The 22108-nt window shown below is 60.8% G+C and overlaps 1 protein-coding gene across 2 annotated transcripts in view; it reads left to right on the top strand.

Annotated features, from left to right (window-relative positions):
- The window catches only part of SPEG (striated muscle enriched protein kinase), a 155825-nt gene that overhangs the window by 129568 nt on the left and 4149 nt on the right, over nt 1–22108 (top strand). For both annotated transcript variants that reach the window (XM_076066040.1, XM_076066041.1), the window contains exons 14-39: nt 335–439; nt 3284–3493; nt 3616–3739; nt 3999–4171; nt 4267–4379; nt 4537–4705; nt 6404–6491; nt 6585–6785; nt 7073–7133; nt 7269–7346; nt 7972–8147; nt 8354–8380; nt 8821–8970; nt 9473–9518; nt 9656–9736; nt 9896–10168; nt 10266–12822; nt 13829–13951; nt 15378–15494; nt 16382–16549; nt 17266–17388; nt 17707–17865; nt 18004–18169; nt 18351–18590; nt 19044–19270; nt 21233–21308. In XM_076066040.1, the coding sequence (XP_075922155.1) occupies nt 335–439; nt 3284–3493; nt 3616–3739; nt 3999–4171; nt 4267–4379; nt 4537–4705; nt 6404–6491; nt 6585–6785; nt 7073–7133; nt 7269–7346; nt 7972–8147; nt 8354–8380; nt 8821–8970; nt 9473–9518; nt 9656–9736; nt 9896–10168; nt 10266–12822; nt 13829–13951; nt 15378–15494; nt 16382–16549; nt 17266–17388; nt 17707–17865; nt 18004–18169; nt 18351–18590; nt 19044–19270; nt 21233–21308 (6031 nt within the window). The remainder of the gene's footprint in view (nt 1–334; nt 440–3283; nt 3494–3615; nt 3740–3998; nt 4172–4266; nt 4380–4536; nt 4706–6403; nt 6492–6584; nt 6786–7072; nt 7134–7268; nt 7347–7971; nt 8148–8353; nt 8381–8820; nt 8971–9472; nt 9519–9655; nt 9737–9895; nt 10169–10265; nt 12823–13828; nt 13952–15377; nt 15495–16381; nt 16550–17265; nt 17389–17706; nt 17866–18003; nt 18170–18350; nt 18591–19043; nt 19271–21232; nt 21309–22108) is intronic.

The following is a 22108-nucleotide window of genomic DNA, read 5'->3' as shown; positions in this document are numbered from 1 at the left end:
ACATCCCCCCCACATCCCCCCCACATCCCCACCCATCTCCCCCCTCCCTCTCTCACCCCCACATCTTCTTTCCGACACCCCCTCCCCCCACTCTACCCCGCCCCTTCTCCCCACACCCCCTCCCCCTTCTCTCCCCCCGCCCCCCTTTCTCCCCACATCCCCTCCCCCCTCTTACCCCCACACCCCCTCCTCCCTACACCCCCTCCTCCCTACACCCCCTCCCCCTTCTCTCCCCCCGCCCCCCTTTCTCCCCCGCACCCTCCCTCTTTCCCCTCCCCCTCTTTCCAACACGCCCCCCTCCCCCCACGTCCCTCCCGCGCACCCTCCTCCACAGATATGATGCTGGAGCCCCCCGAGAGCGCGCCCCTGGTGAGCTCCGTGTGGAGCCGCGCCCTCACCGTCACGTGGAGCCCCCCACGACGAGTGCCCCCCTCCATCGGTGAGGCCCGGCGCCGTGGGACATTCACTCACGGGTTATTCTTAGAGCCAATCAGCGCTATAATTGAACGGTTGTGCCACAGTTAAAATAGCAGCGTCCTCTTCGTCTGGTTGCCGTGCGCGCGAGTAGCAATTTGCACATTTTGGCATCGAGATGCGCTGGCGTGTTTAATTCTTCAACCCGAGGGCCTCGCTTACGAACCACTGCGACCCCAGTGGCACAGCAGCTACAGCTGCTGCTGCTGCTGCTCCTCTGCTCGAGGTCCTCCTGGCTGGGAAACGTGACGCTGTGATCCGGCTCGGTGGCTCGGCGCTTAGCGCAGCGCTCGGAGAAGTTTTCCTGTACAGGCAGTCCTCGGGTTACGAACCGAATTCGAACCGTTCGTAAGTCGGACGGTTCGTAAGTCGGAGCACAGTAATGCACTGTATTGAAATGCCCATCTGTTACGGTTCAACAAAACGGGAAGCATTGTTCCACTCATAGTTAAGAAGGAATTTTATACATGTGCGCGTAACACTGTAAAAAAAGGCTGTATAGTAAATTTAACATAACATAGAGTAACATGAATAGAAAATAACCATTTTATTTCCACTTACCTTGCCTCCTAATGCTCGCTTGTAGTCGGAAGCGGGGCAGTGAGTCGCCACAAGTGGACACACACACACACGGGGTGTGACACACACACACACGGGGTGTGACACACACACACACGGGGTGTGACACACACACACACGGGGTGTGACACACACACACACACACACGGGGTGTGAGACACACACACACACACGGGGTGTGAGACACACACACACACGGGGTGTGAGACACACACACAGACGGGGTGTGAGACACACACACACACACGGGGTGTGAGACACACACACACACACGGGGTGTGAGACACACACACACACGGGGTGTGAGACACACACACACACACGGGGTGTGAGACACACACACACACACACGGGGTGTGAGACACACACACACACACACGGGGTGTGAGACACACACACACACACGGGGTGTGAGACACACACACACACACGGGGTGTGAGACACACACACACACACGGGGTGTGAGACACACACACACACACGGGGTGTGAGACACACACACACACACGGGGTGTGAGACACACACACACACACGGGGTGTGAGACACACACACACGGGGTGTGAGACACACACACACACACGGGGTGTGAGACACACACACACACGGGGTGTGAGACACACACACGGGGTGTGAGACACACACACACACGGGGTGTGAGAGACACACACACACACGGGGTGTGAGAGACACACACACACACGGGGTGTGAGAGACACACACACAGGGTGTGACACACACACACGGGGTGTGAGACACACACACGGGGTGTGAGACACACACACGGGGTGTGAGACACACACACACGGGGTGTGAGACACACACACACGGGGTGTGAGACACACACACACACACGGGGTGTGAGACACACACACACACACACGGGGTGTGAGACACACACACACACGGGGTGTGAGACACACACACACGGGGTGTGAGACACACACACACGGGGTGTGAGACACACACACGGGGTGTGAGACACACACACACACGGGGTGTGAGACACACACACAGGGTGTGAGACACACACACACGGGGTGTGAGACACACACACACACGGGGTGTGAGACACACACACACACGGGGTGTGAGACACACACACACGGGGTGTGAGACACACACACACACGGGGTGTGAGACACACACACACGAGGTGTGAGACACACACACACGGGGTGTGAGACACACACACACACGGGGTGTGAGACACACATACACACAGGGTGTGAGACACACACACACACGGGGTGTGAGACACACACACACACGGGGTGTGAGACACACACACGGGGTGTGCGACACACACACACACGGGGTGTGAGACACACACACACGGGGTGTGAGACACACACACACACGGGGTGTGAGACACACACACAGGGTGTGAGACACACACACACACGGGGTGTGAGACACACACACACGGGGTGTGAGACACACACACACACGGGGCACGCGCGCACAAAGACACCCCAACAACAACGATCCCCCCTGTAGCCTTAACAGACCGTAGGAGCAAGTGCTGTTAGCGAGCACCTATGAAGGCCGGTACGGCACACGAGGGAGTGGGTGGCCAAGACCACGCCCGGCCGCCTTTGTCTCCCCGGTGGTGATGTTTACACACCAGGTACTGGTGTTGGCCGTGAGCAAGAATCAAAATCGGGTCACCGCTTTCATAGCGCAGCGCCCTGCTACACTACCGCTCCACACACACACTCACATTTTCACACACACGTCCACGCGTGCACACACACGCACACACTCACACACACGCGCACATACTCACAGCGACACACGCGCACACACACACTCACAGCGCACACACTCACAGCGCACACATGCGCACACACTCGCATACACGCGCACACACTCACACACTCACAGCACACACACGCTCACAGCGCACACACGCGCATACACTCACAGCGCGAAGCCGACTCATCACATCTTGCGGAGGGTCGCTCCTCTGAACAAAATAGTTCCACAATTCAGTTTGCAATTGCGAGTTCGCGTTTTAAGTCGGGGACTTCATGTACATTCCGGGCTGGGGATTGATTCGGCTCATCATCCGGGTGGAGTCGATCAAATGAGTACCACTTTGTGGCGAAGTCAAGACTCGTTGTCGAATGAAGACACTCACCCATCCCGTAGGAATGTGGAATTTACACCGCGAGTCATAAACAGATGAGCACCGCTCAGACACGGTGGCTGTGCGCCCTCTCCGCAGACCCGGCGTCCCTCACCTACTCGCTCGAGTGGCGGGAGGAGGGCGCCGCCTCCGACTGGCGCCTCCTCGCCTCGGGCCTCGTGGGCACCGCCCGCACCGTGCAGCGGCTCCCGACGGCGGCGCCGCTCCGCTTCCGCGTGCTGGCGCTCTGCCCCGCGGGCGCCAGCCGGCCGTCCCGCGCCTCCGCGCCCGTCGCCCTCGCCCCGCGACGTCAGTGCCTCTCGCGCCGCCCCCGCGCTCGGGCGCCGTCGGCGGCCCGCGACGCGGACCCCCGCGAGGGACGGGGGGACGCGGGGCTGACGGGCGCGCCCTCCGTGTGCGCGCGAGCGCAGGGCCCTTCCAGGAGGAGGCGCCGCGCTTCGTGGAGGTTCCCGAGGCGCTGTTCGTGGCGGAGCGCGGAGCCGCCAGCCTCAACTACTCCATCAACCACGTGGCCGCCGCGCTCAGCTGGACCAGGCACGGCCTCGCGTAACTCGGGGGGAGGGGGGGAAATCGTCGGCAGCGCTCGCCAAACTCCGCTCCTCGGCCCCCGACCAGTCCGCGCCCCGGCGCCACCGGTGTCGGCGGGAGCGCTCGCGTGCGCGCGCCCCCGCTCACCCGCACCCCCGCTCACCCCCGCTCACCCGCGCCCCCGCTCACCCGCGCCCCCGCTCACCCGCGCCCCCGCTCACCCCCGCTCACCCGCGCCCCCACTCACCCGCGCTCGCCCTCGCAGGGACGGGATCCCGGTGCAGCTGCACAGGGACGGCTACAGCCTGGGCACCCACGACGAGGACTCGTTCTCGCTCGACATCGCGGCCGTGACGCGGCGCCACCTGGGGGAGTACGTGTGCCTCGCCGAGAACACGCTCGGCGTGGCGAGCTGCACCGTCAGCGTGCAGCTGGCGGGTGAGTGCCCACCCCCCCCTGCCCCCAGCCTCTCCCCTCCTCCTCCTCCGCGTCCTCGCCCCTCGGCTGCCTTGACCCGTGTGTGCCGCTCACAGAGGCCCCTCGTTTCGACGAGATCATGGAGGACGTGGATGTGGTGCCCGGGGAGAGCGCCAGGTTGGCGGTGGTGGTCGAGGGGATTCCCCTGCCGGACGTGCTCTGGTTCAAGGTGCGCGCCAGCGGAGGGTGCGGGAGGCGTGAGGCACACGCGTGAACTTCACGCGTCACGCGTGACGTACACGCGTGCGACGCACGCGTGTGCGGCGTGGAACACGGCGTGACCCCCGTGTTTCCCACCCGGACCCCTTCCCCCCCCAACGCGGCAGGATGACGCGCTACTGGCGGAGAGCAGCCACGTGTCGTTCGTGTACGACGATGCCGAGTGCTCGCTGGTGATCCTGAGCGTGAGCCAGGCCGACTGCGGCGTGTACACGTGCGTGGCACGCAACCCGGCCGGGGAGTGCAGCTGCAAGGCCGAGCTGAGCGTGTGCTCCGGTGGGGCACCGCACGGCACTCACAGGGTCACCACCCTGGGACACAAACTCACCACTCTGGGACACAAACACACCACCCTGGGACACAAACTCACCACCCTGGGACACAAACTCACCAGCTCACGACACAAACTCACCAGCTCACGATACAAACTCACCAGCTCACAATTCAAACTCACCAGCTCACAATTCAAACTCACCAGCTCACAATTCAAACTCACCAGTTCACCATACAAACTCACCAGCTCACGACACAAACTCACCAGCTCACAATTCAAACTCACCAGCTCACGATACAAACTCACCAGCTCACAATTCAAACTCACCAGCTCACGATACAAACTCACCAGCTCACAATTCAAACTCACCAGCTCACGATACAAACTCACCAGCTCACAATTCAAACTCACAGCTCACGATACAAACTCACCAGCTCACAACACAAACTCACCAGCTCACGATACAAACTCACCAGCTCACAATTGAAACTCACCAGCTCACGATACAAACTCACCAGCTCACGATACAAACTCACCAGCTCACGATACAAACTCACCAGCTCACGATACAAACTCACCAGCTCAAAATTCAAACTCACCAGCTCACGATACAAACTCACCAGCTCACGATACAAACTCACCAGCTCACGACACAAACTCACCACCCTGGGACACAAACTCACCAGCTCAAAATTCAAACTCACCAGCTCACGATACAAACTCACCAGCTCACAATTCAAACTCACCAGCTCACAATTCAAACTCACCAGCTCACGACACAAACTCACCAGCTCACGATACAAACTCACCAGCTCACAATACAAACTCACCAGCTCACGATACAAACTCACCAGCTCACGATACAAACTCACCAGCTCACAATTCAAACTCACCAGCTCACAATTCAAACTCACCAGCTCACAATTCAAACTCACCAGCTCACGATACAAACTCACCAGCTCACGATACAAACTCACCAGCTCACGATACAAACTCACCAGCTCACGATACAAACTCACCAGCTCTCAATTCAAACTCACCAGCTCACGATACAAACTCACCAGCTCACGATACAAACTCACCAGCTCACAATTCAAACTCACCAGCTCACGATACAAACTCACCAGCTCACGACACAAACTCACCAGCTCACGACACAAACTCACCAGCTCACGACACAATCTCACCAGCTCACGACACAAACTCACCAACTCACGATACAAACTCACCAGCTCACAATACAAACTCACCAGCTCATAATTCAAACTCACCAGCTCACGACACAAACTCACCAGCTCACGACACAAACTCACCAGCTCACGACACAAACTCACCAGCTCACGATACAAACTCACCAGCTCACAATTCAAACTCACCAGCTCACAATTCACACTCACCAGCTCACGACACAAACTCACCAGCTCACAATTCAAACTCACCAGCTCACGACACAAACACACCAGCTCACGACACAAACTCACCAGCTCACGACACAAACTCACCAGCTCACGACACAAACTCACCAGCTCACGACACAAACTCACCAGCTCACGACACAAACTCACCAGCTCACGACACAAACTCACCAGCTCACGACACAAACTCACCAGCTCACGATACAAACTCACCAGCTCACGACACAAACTCGAGACGAGTCGCATGCCCCGAGGCGGTGACCGCCGCTCGCTGTGCGCCCACAGTCAGGGAGCCCCATGAGGACGAGGAGGATCTGATGTGCAGGCTGCGCACGGTTTCCGACTACTACGACGTCAAGGAGGAGATCGGCAGGTGAGAAGCCGGCACGTTGTAAAGTCGCTCCGGTGGCGCGATGCGGACGACCCTGTGCTCGCGGCGCTCACGGCGCTCGCGTCTCGGTCCCAGGGGCGCCTTCTCGGTGGTGCGCCGAGCCGTGCACCGCACCACGGGCCTGGAGGTGGCGGCTAAGTTCGTGTCGCGCGCGGGAGGGCGGCGGAGCGAGGCGCAGCGCGAGCTACGCATCCTCGCCAGGGTGTCGCACCCACGCCTCGCCTGCCTGAGGGACGCCTTCCAAACCAGGCGGCGTCTCATCATCCTCACCGAGCTGTATCCTCGAGCCGAGCCACGCACCGACACCTCCTCCTCCTCCGCGCTCCCGCCACCCCCGCTCGCCCAGTGGGACCCCGCGGTCCTCCTGATGACCGACTGGAATCGCTAATAGGCATCATCGTAACGCCGCCACCATCGCCGTCATAAGCGACCGTCGTCATCATTGACCGCTTCCAGCGGCGTCATCGTAGTCGTCGTCAGTCTGCCACCACCACGATAGCCATCGGCGCCGCCCAGTCCGCCCATGTCGCTCGGCCTTGTCCTCCCTTGACCTCGGCCTCCAGCTGCTCGGGCGAGGAACTCCTGGACCGCCTGGTGAAGAAGCCTGCGATCTCTGAGCTGCAGGTGGGCGGGGTGGGCTGCTGACTTGGAGAAATCACCAAACAGATATCTCCCTCAATGGGTCTCTCACACCATCAGCATCGACATCATCGTCACCACGCGGCCGCTGCAGCTGATGTTGCATCTCCTCTCTGGCAGGTGCATCCCTACATCCGCCAGATCCTGGAGGGCGTGCACTACCTACACCAGTCCGGCGTGCTGCACTTGGACATCAAGGTGCCCTGGGAGCACTACACACCACACTAGTGCCCTGGGGGTACTACAAGCACACTAGTGCCCTAAGGGCACGACACAGTCCATTAGTGCCCTGGGGGCACTTGGAAGCACACTCGTGCCCTGGGGGTGGCAAGGAAATACAGAGTCCAGATTTTTTAGAATCTTGTCAAAGTAGGTACAGGATGTGTACTCGTGTGCATATACGTGTGTGCACATGTGTGTCTATGCAAGCGTGTGTGCGTGTGTGTGTAATTGTGTGTACGCGTGCGTGTGCGCGCACGTGCATGACCCGTGTGTGTACTCGTATGCGTGATTGCGCGATGTGGGGAGCGGTAGTGTAGTGGTTAGTGCGCTGCGCTACGAACCCGGCCACCCGAGTTCAATTCCCGCTCACGACAAACACCAGTGACAATTAATCTAAACCGGGTTCTTGGGCTTACCCTAGGTCGACTCTGCCTTAAATGAGTACCTGGTGCGGTGTATAAACACAGGCGGTCGGGGGTGATGCTGGCCACCCACCCCCCGCACGTACCGTACGGCCTTCATAGTGCTCGCTGAAAGCATTTTCCCCAACAGCCTATACGGGGCATCTTTGTGCGTGTTGTTGCGTGCGTATAATCTGCAGGAGGCGAACGTGCTGATGGCGCGACCCGACGCCGAGGAGGTGAAGCTCTGCGACCTGGGCTCGGCGCAGGAGCTCATGCCGCCGGGGCAGCCGCAGTACAGCGCCACGGGGACTCCCGAGTTCGTGGCGCCCGAAATCGTCCTGCAGCAGCCCGTGTCCACGGCAACCGACATCTGGTGACCTTGATAGCCGGCCCCGTCGCCCCCCCCGCCCCCCGCCCACGAGCCCCCGGCGGCGGGGCCGCCGCCGCCGCCGGGGAGGGCCGATCCTCGGTCACCGCAGCGCCCGCCGCACGCGTGCGCCCGCAGCCTAATTGGACGTTTGCGTCGGGCCGTATTGCGCGAGCGGGAGACGCGGCTAATTGTGATGCGTGTCCTTGCAGGCCCGTCGGAGTCATTACCTACATTTGGTGAGTCGAACATTATCTCGCGGCCAGTAATTGGCCCGTTGTAATTCTCTCTTTTTTTACTTATTATTTAACACGAATTATCGAGCTCCGCCGATTAGCATCCGAGATAATTGCCGCTTGTCGCATGTCACGTGTCACGTGTCACATGTCACGTGTCGCATGTCACGTGTCGCATGTCACGTGTCGCATGTCACGTGTCGCATGTCATGTGCTGCATGTCGCATGTCGCGTGTCTCGTATCATGTAATTTTTCACGTGACGTATGCCGCATGTCGTGTGTTGTGTCATGTGTCACGTGTTGCATGTCGCGTGCCTCGTGTCGTGTGTCATGTGTTGCGTGTCATGTGTCGCGTGTCATGTGTCATGTGTCGCGTGTCATGTGTCGCGTGTCACGTGTCATGTGTCACGTGTCGCGTGTCACGTGTCACGTGCTGCTGCAGTCTGAGCGGCACGTCCCCGTTCCTGGGCGAGAATGACCGCGGGACGTTGATGCGCGTTCGCGAGGGACGCTTCTCCCTCGAGCGCTGCTTCTCGGCGCTCAGCGCAGAGGCGGGGAGCTTCATCGCTCGGCTGCTGGCGGTGGACCCCAGGCAAGCGGTGGGCGTGGGGGGGGAGGGCAGCGGTGGTCGTGGGGGGGGGGAGGGCAGCGGTGGTCATGGGGGGAGGGGGAGGGCAGCGGTGGTCGTGGGGGGGGGGGAGGGCAGCGGTGGTCGTCGAACAGATGTCTCTCTTCTCCCCGGAGTTGAAATGCGGGGGATGCGATAATCGTGCGGTCGCAAAGCTGATCGCGGTGGTGGATGTCTCTGATGCATCGCTTTGTAGGCAGCTAAAGGGTTGCTTAACCGCGTAGTAAACAAATCCACCCGGCTGTGAGGTGACCAGGAGATGGCACCAAGGCAAGGGGATTCAATGACCCATCTGTGTAGACAATGCGCACGTCATGGGCTTTGTCAGGGGACTGTGGTTTCAGCGCAGAGGTCCTCCTGTAGGGCTTTCCCTCGCTGCCCACCCCCCCCCCCCCCCCCCCCGCCACTGGGCAATCCCCATGAGAGCCGTACTCGTCACGCTCCCCACCGTCTCGTTTCTGTGCAGGGAGCGGCCGTCGGCCCAGGAGTGTCTGGATGACCCCTGGTTCCAGGTGAGCAGGAATAATTACGCGTCGTCATCGGCATAGCGTGAGGTCCGCACGCTCGCCTAGATGTGGAAATATCGTCTCCGCGCCCGAACGCCCGCTGATTCGTCACGTGGTGGCGCGCGCCGTGGCCCCGTGCACAGGTGGCGCCGTCCGCCGCCCGGGACGCGGCCCGGGTCGGCACTGACCGGATCAAGTTCTTCCTGTCGCGCCGCAAGTGGCAGGTGCTCCGAGCGTGCGCTCCCCTCGCTCTCGCAATTAATCACGCGCGGCTTCCAAGGGCCCGCACGCGCGTCGCACGGGGCTTCACTGTGGTCGCTCGCGTCCGTGCGTTCCCGTAGCGTTGCAACGCCCGCTCCGCTGTCCCCTTCCCCGCCCCTCAGCGCTCCCTCGTGGCCTACAAGTCGAGTCTGGCGCTGCGCCCCATCCCCGAGCTGCTGGCGTCGGGGCCGGGCCAGCACTCGCTCGGGGCGCCGCGCCGCGCCGGCGACCACGTGGCTCTGTCCTCCAGCTCTGAGTCGGACGAGGCGGAGGACCTGCCCTCCTTCATGGCCGCGTTCAAGCAGCGTCTCCCGGAGCCCCTGTGCCGAGCGGCGCCACCGGAGCCGCTCTGCCAGGCTGCCGCGGCACCACCGGACTACGCGCAGCACCCGGACGTAAATGACGCCGCGCAAACGCTCGCACGCTCGCACGCTCGCACACGGCATCTGCCGCTCCCTCTCCCGCGTCGGTCGTGACGCATCCATCCCGCAGGTGGCGAAGCGGCAGCTCCTTGCCGCCGAACGAGGCGACGCGGGCCCGGGGCTCGACTCCTCGGCGTCGCCGTCAGAGTCGCCGGCGGGGGCGCGGAGACGGCGGCAGAGTCGGAAACGGTCAGGCGAGGCGGCCAGCTCCACCTCGTCGTTGTCGTCTTCGTCGTCGTCCGACGAGGAGCGGTCGGGGGATCCGCGCGGGAGCGAGTCGCCGTCGCGGCGCCGTCGCGAGCGTCTGCGCAGGGGGAGCTCGGCCGACAGCGCGCTGCCGCCCTGGACGGGCGAGGAGAACCACGTGTCGGAGGCGGCGGCGGCGCCACCGCAGAATCCGGGACTGAAAAAGTCCGCGTCCGTCGACTCCCCGGGGGCCAGGAGGGGGCTGCTGGCAGGGGGGGCCGGGCCGGTCACCCCCGAGGAGCACGCCCTGCGTCTCGAGCTTGTGCGCAAGAGGCTGCTGCGTGGCAGCGGCGCGGACGGCAAGATGAGCGGACTGCGGGGGCCGCTGCTGGAGCAGCTCGGCCTGGCGCCCGACGGCCCCGAGGCGGAGGCGCAAAGGTCGGCGCCGGGGTCGCGGGGGTGGCGCAGCCTCTCCCTCGACCGCTACGCGGACCGGCCGCCCAGGCCCGACCGGAGCGGGGCCGGCACGCCGACGGGCGAGGGCAGCCTCACCAACCTCCCCGGGGAACGGCCCGACCCACAGCGGCAGCCGCGGCAGCAGCAGGAGCAGCAGCAGGAGCAGCAGCAGCAGCAGCAGCAGCGTGACCGTGGCCGCATGCGGAAGAGCTCCTCGTTCACGCACGGCGAGGAGGTGCCCATGCACCGGCGCTTCATGGGGGGACCCCTGGAGATCCCGCTCCGCGTCGCCTCCGCCGCCGAGGCCCAGAAGGAGCGGGCGGATGGGCAAACGGAGACCGCGACGGCACCCAGCCCGGGACTGCGGGAAGAACGGTCGCCCGAGTCGGCCCCGCCGTCGCGTCCCACGACGCCCGCTCCGCTGACCGGGCCCCCCGCGGGAGCATCGCCTGTGGCCGCGACGGAGGGGGCCTCGCCCGCGGCGGGGGCGGTCGCGACGCCGCCGTCGTCGTCGGCGTCGCAAGCGAGAAACGGCCCCGTACCTCCCGGGGCGCACGAGCCCCTCTCCCTCCCGCAGCGGTCGCCCACTGCCGGCACCGCCCCGACGGCTCCACGCGGCTCCGTGATTCCCGTCATCAGGGTGACGGAGCCGACCGCGACGGAGCCGGATGGAGAGAGCGCCACGACCGGCGGGGCGGCACAGCGAGTGCGGCCTCCGCGGAAGGAGTCGGAGCATCCGCACGAAGCGTCCCGCGCGGCGCTCGGGGGCGCCCGCGTGCTCAAGCAGGAGCACGGTGCTCAGCCCGGCGAGGCCGGGTTCTCCGCGCCAGAGCCGCCGCTCGCTCCGGCCACGAGAGAGACACGCGATCCCGGCGGTGGCCCCGCAGGCCCGGCGTCTCCCATGCCCGCGCCGGCCTCCGCGCCGGCCCCCGCACCGGCCCCCGTACCCATGCCATTCTCCGACACTTCCCAGAAGCGAGCGCTCCTGAAGCAGAAGATGGCGTCCGTGGACTCGCCTGCCGGGCACCAGGGTGGCTCCAGGGCGACTCAGGGCCCCGGCTTCGGTCCGCTCGTCCCGACGGGGGTCGCCCCCTCATCCGAGCTGCGCCGGACCCCGTCGGCGCCGGCGCTGTCCGCGCTGCAACACGGGGACGCTGGTAGGCCGCGGTCCACGTCCGCCGAGAGGAGGCTGCCGCACATCGAGGACATCGACTCCGAGGCGGTGTTCGAGGCCAAGTTCAAGAAGCATCGCGAGTCGTCCCTGACGCGCATCTTCCCCTTCATGAAGAAGACCAAGGCAGAGGAGCCGCCCGCCAAGCCGTACCGCACGGAGGAGGAGGAGGTGTACCGACCCCGGCAGGCCAACGCGCCCGTTCGAATCGTCCAGGAAGAACATTTGCAGAGAGGGGAGACGGAGGAGGCGCGGCGCCCGGAGACCCCGTCTCAGAAGGCGTCGTCCACGCCATCCGTGGAAGACAAGGACGGCGGTTTCGTGCGGAGGCTGTCGCTGAAGGTGAAGCGCTCCGTATCCTCGGAACGGAAGGCTCTCGACCTGGGCCATACGGGCACAGAGGACGATGGGAAAGAAACCCCGGGTCTGGGGAGACGCCTCTCGCTCACGTTCGGGCGCAGCAGCTCCAAGGAGAGGCAGAAGAGCGTGGAGCGTGCGGCGCGGGAAGACTCGGAGTCGAGGAGCGTGGGAGGTGACGTCCGGGACCCGGAGCAGCCTCTGAAGCGAGACCACGAGTCGATTCGGAAGAGGATCGAGGCCACCGTGTCGGGCTTCTCGTTCTCGATCGGTCGCAGCCGCTCGGAGGAAAGGTTTTCGAAACGGAGATCGGAGAGCGAAGCAGAAAAGCTCCCGAACGACCTGACCGAGAGGAAGCCCGAGGCGGCGGCGCCGGCACCGAGCACCATGAAGAAGGCAACGTCCGAACTCTTCCTCCCCGGGAAGTCTGCAGGCTCGGCCGGGGCAGCATCATCAGGTGAGCCTCCGGGTGCGGGCACGGCACACAGCATAGGGAGCACAGAAGTGTAGTACAACACTTTTTTTTCTGCACTGCCCTCTGCTGCCCTCTGTCTACGTAGCCATCACCACCTCGTCCTAAACGCAACTGAATGGGCGATCTTCGGTGGTACTCGGGACTGTCCAGCGCTAAGCTCCAGAAAACATTTCCCCCTTCCCAACAATGAGAGGTTGTGTGTTGGGTGGTGCAGGCGATGGGGTTCAGAGGTTGTGTGTTGGGTGGTGGAGGCGATGGGGTTCAGAGGTTGTGTGTTGGGTGGTGCAGGGGATGGAGTTCAGAGGTTGTGTGTTGGGTGGTGCAGGGGATGGGTTCAGAGGTTGTGTGTTGGGTGGTGGAGGGGATGGAGTTCAGAGGTTGTGTGTTGGGTGGTGCAGGGGATGGGTTCAGAGGTTGTGTGTTGGGTGGTGCAGGGGATGGAGTTCAGAGGTTGTGTGTTGGGTGGTGCAGAGGATGGAGTTCAGAGGTTGTGTGTTGGGTGGTGCAGGGGATGGAGTTCAGAGGTTGTGTGTTGGGTGGTGCAGGGGATGGAGTTCAGAGGTTGTGTGTTGGGTGGTGGAGGTGATGGGGTTCAGAGGTTGTGTGTTGGGTGGTGGAGGGGATGTGTTCAGAGGTTGTGTGTTGGGTGGTGGAGGGGATGGGTTCAGAGATTGTGTATTGGGTGGTGCAGGGGATGGAGTTCAGAGGTTGTGTGTTGGGTGGTGCAGGGGATGGAGTTCAGAGGTTGTGTGTTGGGTGGTGCGGGGGATGGGGTTCAGAGGTTGTGTGTTGAATGGTGGAGGCGATGGGGTTCAGAGGTTGTGTGTTGGGTGGTGCAGGGGATGGAGTTCAGAGGTTGCGTGTTGGGTGGCCCAGGAAATGATTGTGAGAGCAGTGAATGCCCGGTGGTACTTGGAGGCGAGCTCGCTGCCCTGGCCCGTGCACGGCGTGGTGAGTGACCCGCGTGTCGCTGTTGTTGCACGTGAAGGCGAGTCTGAGAAGAGGTCGCCCTGGGAGCGCTGGGGCGTACACCGCGGGCGGCCGGGTGGCCGTAGGGACACGGGCCCCACCGCACAACCCCAGGAGCCAGCTACGCCGCCATCTGACACAGGTACGCATGTTGTATTTACGTTGAACTTCTTTCACAATGTACGTAGCCAAACGTGCTAATTGGAGGTGCCATGTCTCAACATGGAGCCGACGCTCACGCGGCCAGCGGCGTAGCACGGCCCCCGTGAGACCGCGGTGCGAGCGGTGAAAAATGAAATGTGGGTCCCCTCTTCTATAGCCGGTGCCTGGGCCGCTCCGGATGTTGCACGGCCAATGCAGATGCACCGACTACGCACCCGGCAGGCACTCGCCGTGCACGCGCCGTTTTTGGTGGTGGGTGGTGAGTGTCGTCGGATTGGATGGAGATGATATCGATCTGATTAATAATAAAGTGTAATATCGGTTAGTCTAAAAAACTCTCAAGTCTTTACCAAAGCTAACAATATGCGAGCTGTCTCACTAAAGGTGAATGACTAACGAGCCTTCACCACGCGGGGGATTCGCAAGGATTTCAGGAGGTTAACAATGGGCCGAGCGAGACACTTTAATTAAGCTGGTTCTCGAAATCCAAATTGTTCGGTATTGAATGAGTATCTGGTCTAAAAGTTAATGATGGGGCGACAAAAACGGCCAGGCGTAGTTGTGGCCACAGTTTGTTTGCGGTGGCGAGATGTTAACTACCTCGCCTGGTATACATGGATCGTGGGTTCGATCCCAACTGTGATGCCTGTATATTTGGAGTTTGCGTGTCTCTCTCCCCGTGGTCGTGTGAATTTCTCTCCAGGTCCTCCGGATTTTCCCTCCATATTTAAAAACATGCTTTAGAGTATTGGCTGCTATAAATGTCCGTATGATAAGCCACTTTATTGAGCTGTCATTTGAGGTCAAGTCGCTTATGAAAAAGAGCTACATAGCTCAGTGGGCCTTACCTGCTAAAATAAAACATAGTTTCGTATACTATTCCTGCCTCAGTGATAGGTGTTCACTGCTAACGGCACGGTGATAGCGAACAAGCCTGTTCCGGTCAGAGGACCGCAACCCTGCACAGGTGGTGGTACCTGCACACGTCATTAAAGCATACTCACTGCTGCTGTTCTTGGTCTTGGGCCTGAAAATTAGTTATCAGTACCACCCGGGGTGGCCAGTTCTGACACTGATTTTCCTGAAGCATTTTATCTCTGTGTCATGAAAGTGAGCGATAGCAAGGTCACTGGGGTCGCTTTGTGATGGGGTAGTTGTTGTTCTAAGGTGACCACGTCATACTTTTGTAAGAGAACATCGCTTTGGGGAAATGTGAATACAAATATTACGTGTGCAAGCCAAACTGACGGTACACACGCTAAGATGTCTGCCCAGGGTGGGCACTGCCCTTGGTGGGCACGAGTAGCATTTGCCACCCTGGGTGGTACCGACTAACCCTGTCGGCTCGCAGGCTATTTGTGGGTCCGCTGGGCGGCGTCTGACTCGAGAGGCGTTTCCCCGTGCAGATTCCGCGCCGACGTTCCTCATGGAGCTGAAGGACGAGCTGCTGGTGGAGGGACAGCCGCTCACCCTGCACTGCCTCCCCGCAGGCGAGCCGGCGCCCACCGTGCACTGGCTCAAAGGTACGCGCGGCCTCGGAGATGGACGGACGGAGCGAGGGCCAGGGTGCCCAGCAGTACGTGTGTGGCCATGTCACTTTTAACTTATGAAGCTAAGCTAAAAACAAATGTTTTACCAGGTAAGGCCCACTGAGCTATACAGCTCTTTTTCAGAAGCGACCTGGCCACAAACGATAGCTCAACGAAGTGGCTCATCGCGTGGAAATTTACAGCAGCCAAATACTCTAAACCGCACGTTTCTAAATGTAGAGGGGAAAACCGGAGGACCCGGAGAAAAATCCACGCGACCACGGTGAGAACACGCAAACTCCAAATATACAGCAGCAGGCGTCAGGGTCGGGAAGGAACACACGGCCTCCTGTAAACCAGGCGAGGTAGTTAACATCTCGCCACCGTGGCGCCCTTTGTGGGCACAAGTATGACCGAGTTTATAGAATCAGCGTCAAGGTGTTTACACATTGGGGTCACATGAGGTCGCCTGTGCATGCACTGTGATGGGGAGCAGTGGTTTCAGTGGGACATGTACGACGCTAGGACCTTGGTGACCTGGGTTCAATTCCCAGGTAACTTGTCACTGACGAACGACACCGAACCTGTCTTAGGCATGCTCCACGTCAACTCGGCTCTGGGATGTAGTTGCATTGAAACACGTTAGAAATCCAAATTGTACTGTATTGAACGAGTATCTGGTGCGTCGTCTAAACGTTAATGGTGGGGAGAGAAAAACGGTCATGGGTTGTGGCCACTGTTTGTTCATATTCCATTCCTGTCTCAGCAGTTGGCGTCCGCTGCTCACAGCGCTTGCCCCAGCAGTCAGTGTGGCTACACGGGGGATGATTTTTGTCTGTGCGCGCGTCTGCGCGTGGCCACATCCCGGTGTCGCCCCGCAGACACAAAGGCGGTGCGGCTGGACACGCGCACCACGCTGTCCGTCTCGGCGGACGGGCGCCAGCTGCTCACGGTGCTGGGCGCCGGGAAGCGAGACGCCGGCACCTACGAGTGCGTCGCTAAGAACCGCGCGGGCACCGCCTCCACGACGTGCGCCGTGAAGATCGCCCGTGAGTCCGTGCCACGTGTGAGTCCGTGCCACGTGTGAGTCCGTGCCACGTGTGAGTCCGTGCCACGTGTGAGTCCGTGCCACGTGTGAGTCCGTGCCACGCTCGTGAGTCCGTGCCACGCGTGAGTCCGTGCCACGTGTGAGTCCGTGCCACGTGTGAGTCCGTGCCACTCGTGAGTCCGTGCCACGTGTGAGTCCGTGCCACTCGTGAGTCCGTGCCACGTGTGAGTCCGTGCCACGTGTGAGTCCGTGCCACGTGTGAGTCCGTGCCACGCTCGTGAGTCCGTGCCACGTGTGAGTCCGTGCCACGTGTGAGTCCGTGCCACGTGTGAGTCCGTGCCACGTGTGAGTCCGTGCCACGCTCGTGAGTCCGTGCCACGCGTGAGTCCGTGCCACGTGTGAATCCGTGCCACGTGTGAGTCCGTGCCACTCGTGAGTCCGTGCCACGTGTGAGTCCGTGCCACGCTCCTGCACGCGTGCGTCCGCCGGAACCTCCGTGAAGCGCCCCGCACGCTCTCGCAAGGTCAACACCGTGTCCTCGTGTCCCCCTGCGTCCCCCTCGTGTCCCCCTGTGTCCCCCTGTGTCCCCCTGTGTCTCCCTGTGTCCCCTGTGTCCCCCTGTGTCCCCCTGTGTCCCCCTGTGTCCCCTGTGTCCCCCTGTGTCCCCCTGTGTCCCCCTGTGTCCCCTGTGTCCCCTTGTGTCCCCCTGCGCCACAGAGCTGCCAGGCCGGCCCGGGCAGCCCGAGGTGCCGCAGGTGTTCCAAGAGGGCGCGCTCGTCGTGTGGAAAGCTTCGCAGGCGCAGGGCCCGCTGGCCTACTGCCTCGAGATGAAGAAGCTGGGTACGGAGCGGCCGCGGCCCGGGCCCTTATCACGGCTCTATCCTCAACGGACTCCTCATGCTGCCCAAATCCTGCGTAGCATTGGGCAGAGTGCATATTTGATTCTCAATGAATAACCACGCATGATCCACACTTTAAAAGCTGCCACCGTAAGCTGTGGCAGCTTTACATCGGCGAACGCCACCGTTGAGTTTAAGGGACCGCGCGTTGCCATTAAACCGGAATTAGAAACGCGTCTGCAAGACTCCGCCACTGGATCCTGCCGCCCCCCCCCCCCATGGCTCACGTGGCCTCTGGCTCCCCACCACTCCCTCCCAGGTGAGACCGCGTGGGCGCAGGTGGCGTCGAGCATCGTGGACCCTTACTACAACGTGACGCGCCTGGCGCCCGGCGCCGTCTACAAGTTCCGTGTGTCTTGCGTCAACAAGGCGGGACGTGGCCCCGCCAGCCTCTCCTCGGAGCGCATCACCCTGGCAGGTGTGGACGGACATCGCCGCTCTCCCAAACCCCCCCTCGCCGTTGGTGCCAAGCCCGCGGCTCGCGCTGTCTCAGTGGGTCACGTGACCCTTGCCGGGTCGCCGGGTTGACGCGAGTGTGCGAACCGTGCGGATGCAGTGCGGCCCCCGGAGGCGGAGCGGCGGGAAGAGGCGCCGCCCCTAGAGCAGAACCGGGGTCCGGGGTCCCAGCCGGGGTCCCAGCCGGGGTCCCAGCCGGGGTCCCAGCCGAGGTCCCAGCCAGGAACCGCACAGAAGCCGTACACATTCCTGGAGGAACGCGCCAGGTGCGTCGGGTGCCGGTGCATTTGTGTTGAACTTCTTTCGCACCGTACGTAGCCAACCGTGCTAAGTCGGGGGTGCGGTGCACGCGTTCACTCGCACTCGACACTCGATGTTGTTACCGATCCGGTATTGTTACCGGTCACGGGGAGGGGGGTCACCGAGGGCGTGCGCTCGTGTGCGCAGGGGTCGCTTCGGCGTGATTCGTGAGTGCAAGGAGAACGCCACGGGCCGCGTGTTCACGGCCAAGATCGTGCCACTGGAGGCTGCCTCCCGGGCCTTGGCGCTGCACGAGTACGAGGTCCTCAAGGCCCTGCGACAAGAGCACATCATGGGTCTCCACGAGGCGTACGTCACCCCGCGCTACCTCGTGCTCATCGCCGAGCGCTGCCCCGGCAAGGAGCTTTTCTACAAGCTGCTCGAGAGGTGCGAGTCTCGGGGCTGTGGTGGAGAGGGGACTCGAGGATGGCCTCCGAACAAACTCGGTGGCACCTAAAGCTCTCACGGCGTCCACCCCGTACGCGTGAGCCATACGGCGGTCACGGATATTGTATTTGTCTTTCTCAGCCCTGTGTCAATCCACTGCCGGATGAGGGCCAACTGGGTTACTTGACAATATTTCACCACGCTCCTCTGTGTGTTGGTGAAAGCAGGGGAGCATTGTTTTTTTTACTGCGTGGCCCTCTGCTGATGCTACATACCACAGGCGCCACCTATAGCGACCTGGCACGCATCGTGGTCACCCTTCAAAGCACTATCCAGGTAGAGACCTGCTTAGCTTGCAAGATGCGACGTAATCGGGCGCATGCCTTGTGGTTTTTCCATCATTATAGCTGATAACGGTTATCATAGCGACTTTAATAACAATTGTACCCGCAGCCCACGCTACACGGAGGACGACGTGGTGGGCTACCTGTCGCAGCTGCTGCTCGCGCTCGCCTACCTACACGAGCGCCACATCGTGCACCTCGACATCAAGTCCGACAACCTCATCGTGTCCGACTCGCGGAAGCTCAAGCTCGTGGACTTTGGCAGCGCCCGCTCGTTCGCGCCCAGCGGTGCCCCGCGGCCCATCGTGCCGCGCACCGGCACCCTGGAGCACTCGGGTGAGCGCGGAGGGCACGGGAACTTAGGGGTCAGAGTGCAAGGCCGCAGGGTTAAGGTCGGGGACAGTGCGTGATGTTGCGCGGGCACAGAGGTGTCACGTGTGGCCACACCCCCGCACATCACATTATCGCGTAGTATGGCTCTCTACGCGAGTCTATGGGTCTCCGTGTTGGCTTGTAGGCCCTGTGCGGGTCTTTATTGTGAGTACTGTGAAGTACAATTCATCATTCACACCGTCAACGATCATTGTCCAGTCACACACGCTTTTGCAGGAATGGCTTCTCCAGACTCGATGCACGCAGTGGCACGGCTCGTGCCGGTCCCAACGTCGCTGCCCCACGCTCCGTCTCTTCGACGTTCGAGAGCTCCTAACCCCCCCCACCCCCATTTATGGGCATTGCAAGCAGCCTCGCCACACTCTGGGCTGCCAGTTTCCTGCAGGGGAGCGGCGTTTGTGACTGAAGGGGAGTGTGGCTGGGAGAGGCCTCTGGGCCACTCGCGTGGTCACGCCGCGTGCTCTCTGTGTGTTTGCGTGCTCTGTGTGTGTTTACGTGCTCTGTGTGTGTTTGTGTGCTCTGTGTGTGTTTGTGTGCTCTGTGTGTGTTTGTGTGCTCTGTGTGTGTTTGTGTCCTGTGTGTGTCTGCGTGCTCTGCGTGTGTTTACGTGCTCTGCGTGTGTTTACGTGCTCTGCGTGTGTTTACGTGCTCTGTGTGTGTTTGTGTGCTCTGTGTGTGTTTACGTGCTCTGCGTGTGTTTGTGTGCTCTGTGTGTGTTTGCGTGCTCTGCGTGTGTTTGCGTGCTCTGTGTGTGTCTGCGTGCTCTGTGTGTGTTTACGTGCTCTGTGTGTGTTTATGTGCTCTGTGTGTGTTTGTGTGCTCTGTGTGTGTTTGTGTGCTCTGTGTGTGTTTGTGTGCTGTGTGTGTCTGCGTGCTCTGCGTGTGTTTACGTGCTCTGCGTGTGTTTACGTGCTCTGCGTGTGTTTACGTGCTCTGTGTGTGTTTGTGTGCTCTGCGTGTGTTTGTGTGCTCTGTGTGTGTTTACGTGCTCTGTGTGTGTTTGTGTGCTCTGTGTGTGTTTGCGTGCTCTGCGTGTGTTTGCGTGCTCTGTGTGTGTTTGTGTGCTCTGTGTGTGTTTACGTGCTCTGTGTGTGTTTGTGTGCTCTGTGTGTGTTTGTGTGCTCTGTGTGTGTTTACGTGCTCTGTGTGTGTTTGTGTGCTCTGTGTGTGTTTACGTGCTCTGCGTGTGTTTACGTGCTCTGTGTGTGTTTGTGTGCTCTGTGTGTGTTTACGTGCTCTGCGTGTGTTTGTGTGCTCTGTGTGTGTTTGCGTGCTCTGCGTGTGTTTGCGTGCTCTGTGTGTGTCTGCGTGCTCTGTGTGTGTTTACGTGCTCTGTGTGTGTTTGTGTGCTCTGCGTGTGTTTACGTGCTCTGTGTGTGTTTACGTGCTCTGTGTGTGTCTGCGTGCTCTGTGTGTGTTTGTGTGCTCTGCGTGCTTTGTGTGTGTTTGCGTGCTCTGCGTGCTTTGTGTGTGTTTGCGTGCTCTGTGTGTGTTTGTGTGCTCTGCGTGTGTCTGCATGCTCTGTGTGTGTTTGCGTGCTCTGTGTGTGTTTGCGTGCTCTGCGTGTGTTTGCGTGCTCTGTGTGTGTTTGTGTGCTCTGTGTGTGTTTACGTGCTCTGCGTGTGTTTGCGTGCTCTGTGTGTGTTTGCGTGCTCTGTGTGTGTTTGTGTGCTCTGTGTGTGTTTACGTGCTCTGTGTGTGTTTGCGTGCTCTGTGTGTGTTTACGTGCTCTGTGTGTGTTTACGTGCTCTGTGTGTGTTTACGTGCTCTGTGTGTGTTTACGTGCTCTCTGTGTGTTTGCGTGCTCTGTGTGTGTTTGCGTGCTCTACGTGTGTTTACGTGCTCTGCGTGCTCTGCGTGTGTTTGCGTGCTCTGCGTGTGTTTGTGTGCTCTGCGTGTGTGCAGCTCCTGAGATGGTGAAGGGGGACGCCGTGGGAGCCCCCGCTGACGTGTGGGGCCTGGCCGTGCTCACCTTCGTGCTGTGAGTCCCTCCCCCACCTTCCTCCACTCGCTCTTACGAGGGGGAGTGGGGGTCGTTGTAAAGACGCCCCGCCCTTAGGGGCCGTCCATAAATGACGTCACGCACCGGGGGGCGGGGTCAGACATTTGTGAGGATGTGAGACAAGGGGGGGGGGGTAGAGGTCTGTGACGTCACATCAAAATGCGCAACTTTAAATAAATATAGACAACACGTTCTACTTAATTAAATAGACTTTTTACTAAATGTTTTCTCCTACAACATCGGAGTGCAGCGCCACATTAAATAGGCACTACAATGACAACAATAGTTTAAAGCGATTTGAAGCAGGTTTTATTTTTGGAGTGGGGGGGCAGAGCTTTGTGACGTCATATTTGAGGCGGGGGTCTGACTTTTTGTGACGACGGGGGGGGGGTCAAAAATCGTCCAAAATCCCGTGACGTCATTTATGGACGGCCCCTTACCCCTACTGCCCCTTACCCCTACTGCCCCTTACCCCTACTGCCCCTTACCCCTACTGCCCCTTACCCCTACTGCCCCTTACCCCTACTGCCCCCTGCCCACCGCATCCACAGCCCCTCACCAATACCCAAGCCAGCCCCACCCTGTGTCTGGTGGAAGGGGCGGGGCCTACACCGAAAGGGGCAGGGCTTAACGAAGAAAGGGCGGGGTCTAAAAGGAAAGACGCTGAAGAGATGGGGGGGGGCCGAATCAGGAAGGGGTGGGGCTTAATTATGAAGGGGGTGTGACTACAGAGTAATGGGGAGGGGCTACGTGAAAGGGGCGGGGTCTATGGAGGTTGA

Source organism: Petromyzon marinus, chromosome 10, assembly GCF_048934315.1.
Source record: "Petromyzon marinus isolate PM22_M1 ecotype Great Lakes invasive population chromosome 10, UKy_Petmar_22M1.pri1.0, whole genome shotgun sequence".
NCBI classification, from domain to species: Eukaryota; Metazoa; Chordata; class Hyperoartia; order Petromyzontiformes; family Petromyzontidae; genus Petromyzon; species Petromyzon marinus.
Note: the sequence above shows the minus strand (reverse complement) of the source record. Positions and strands in the feature narration are given on the sequence as shown.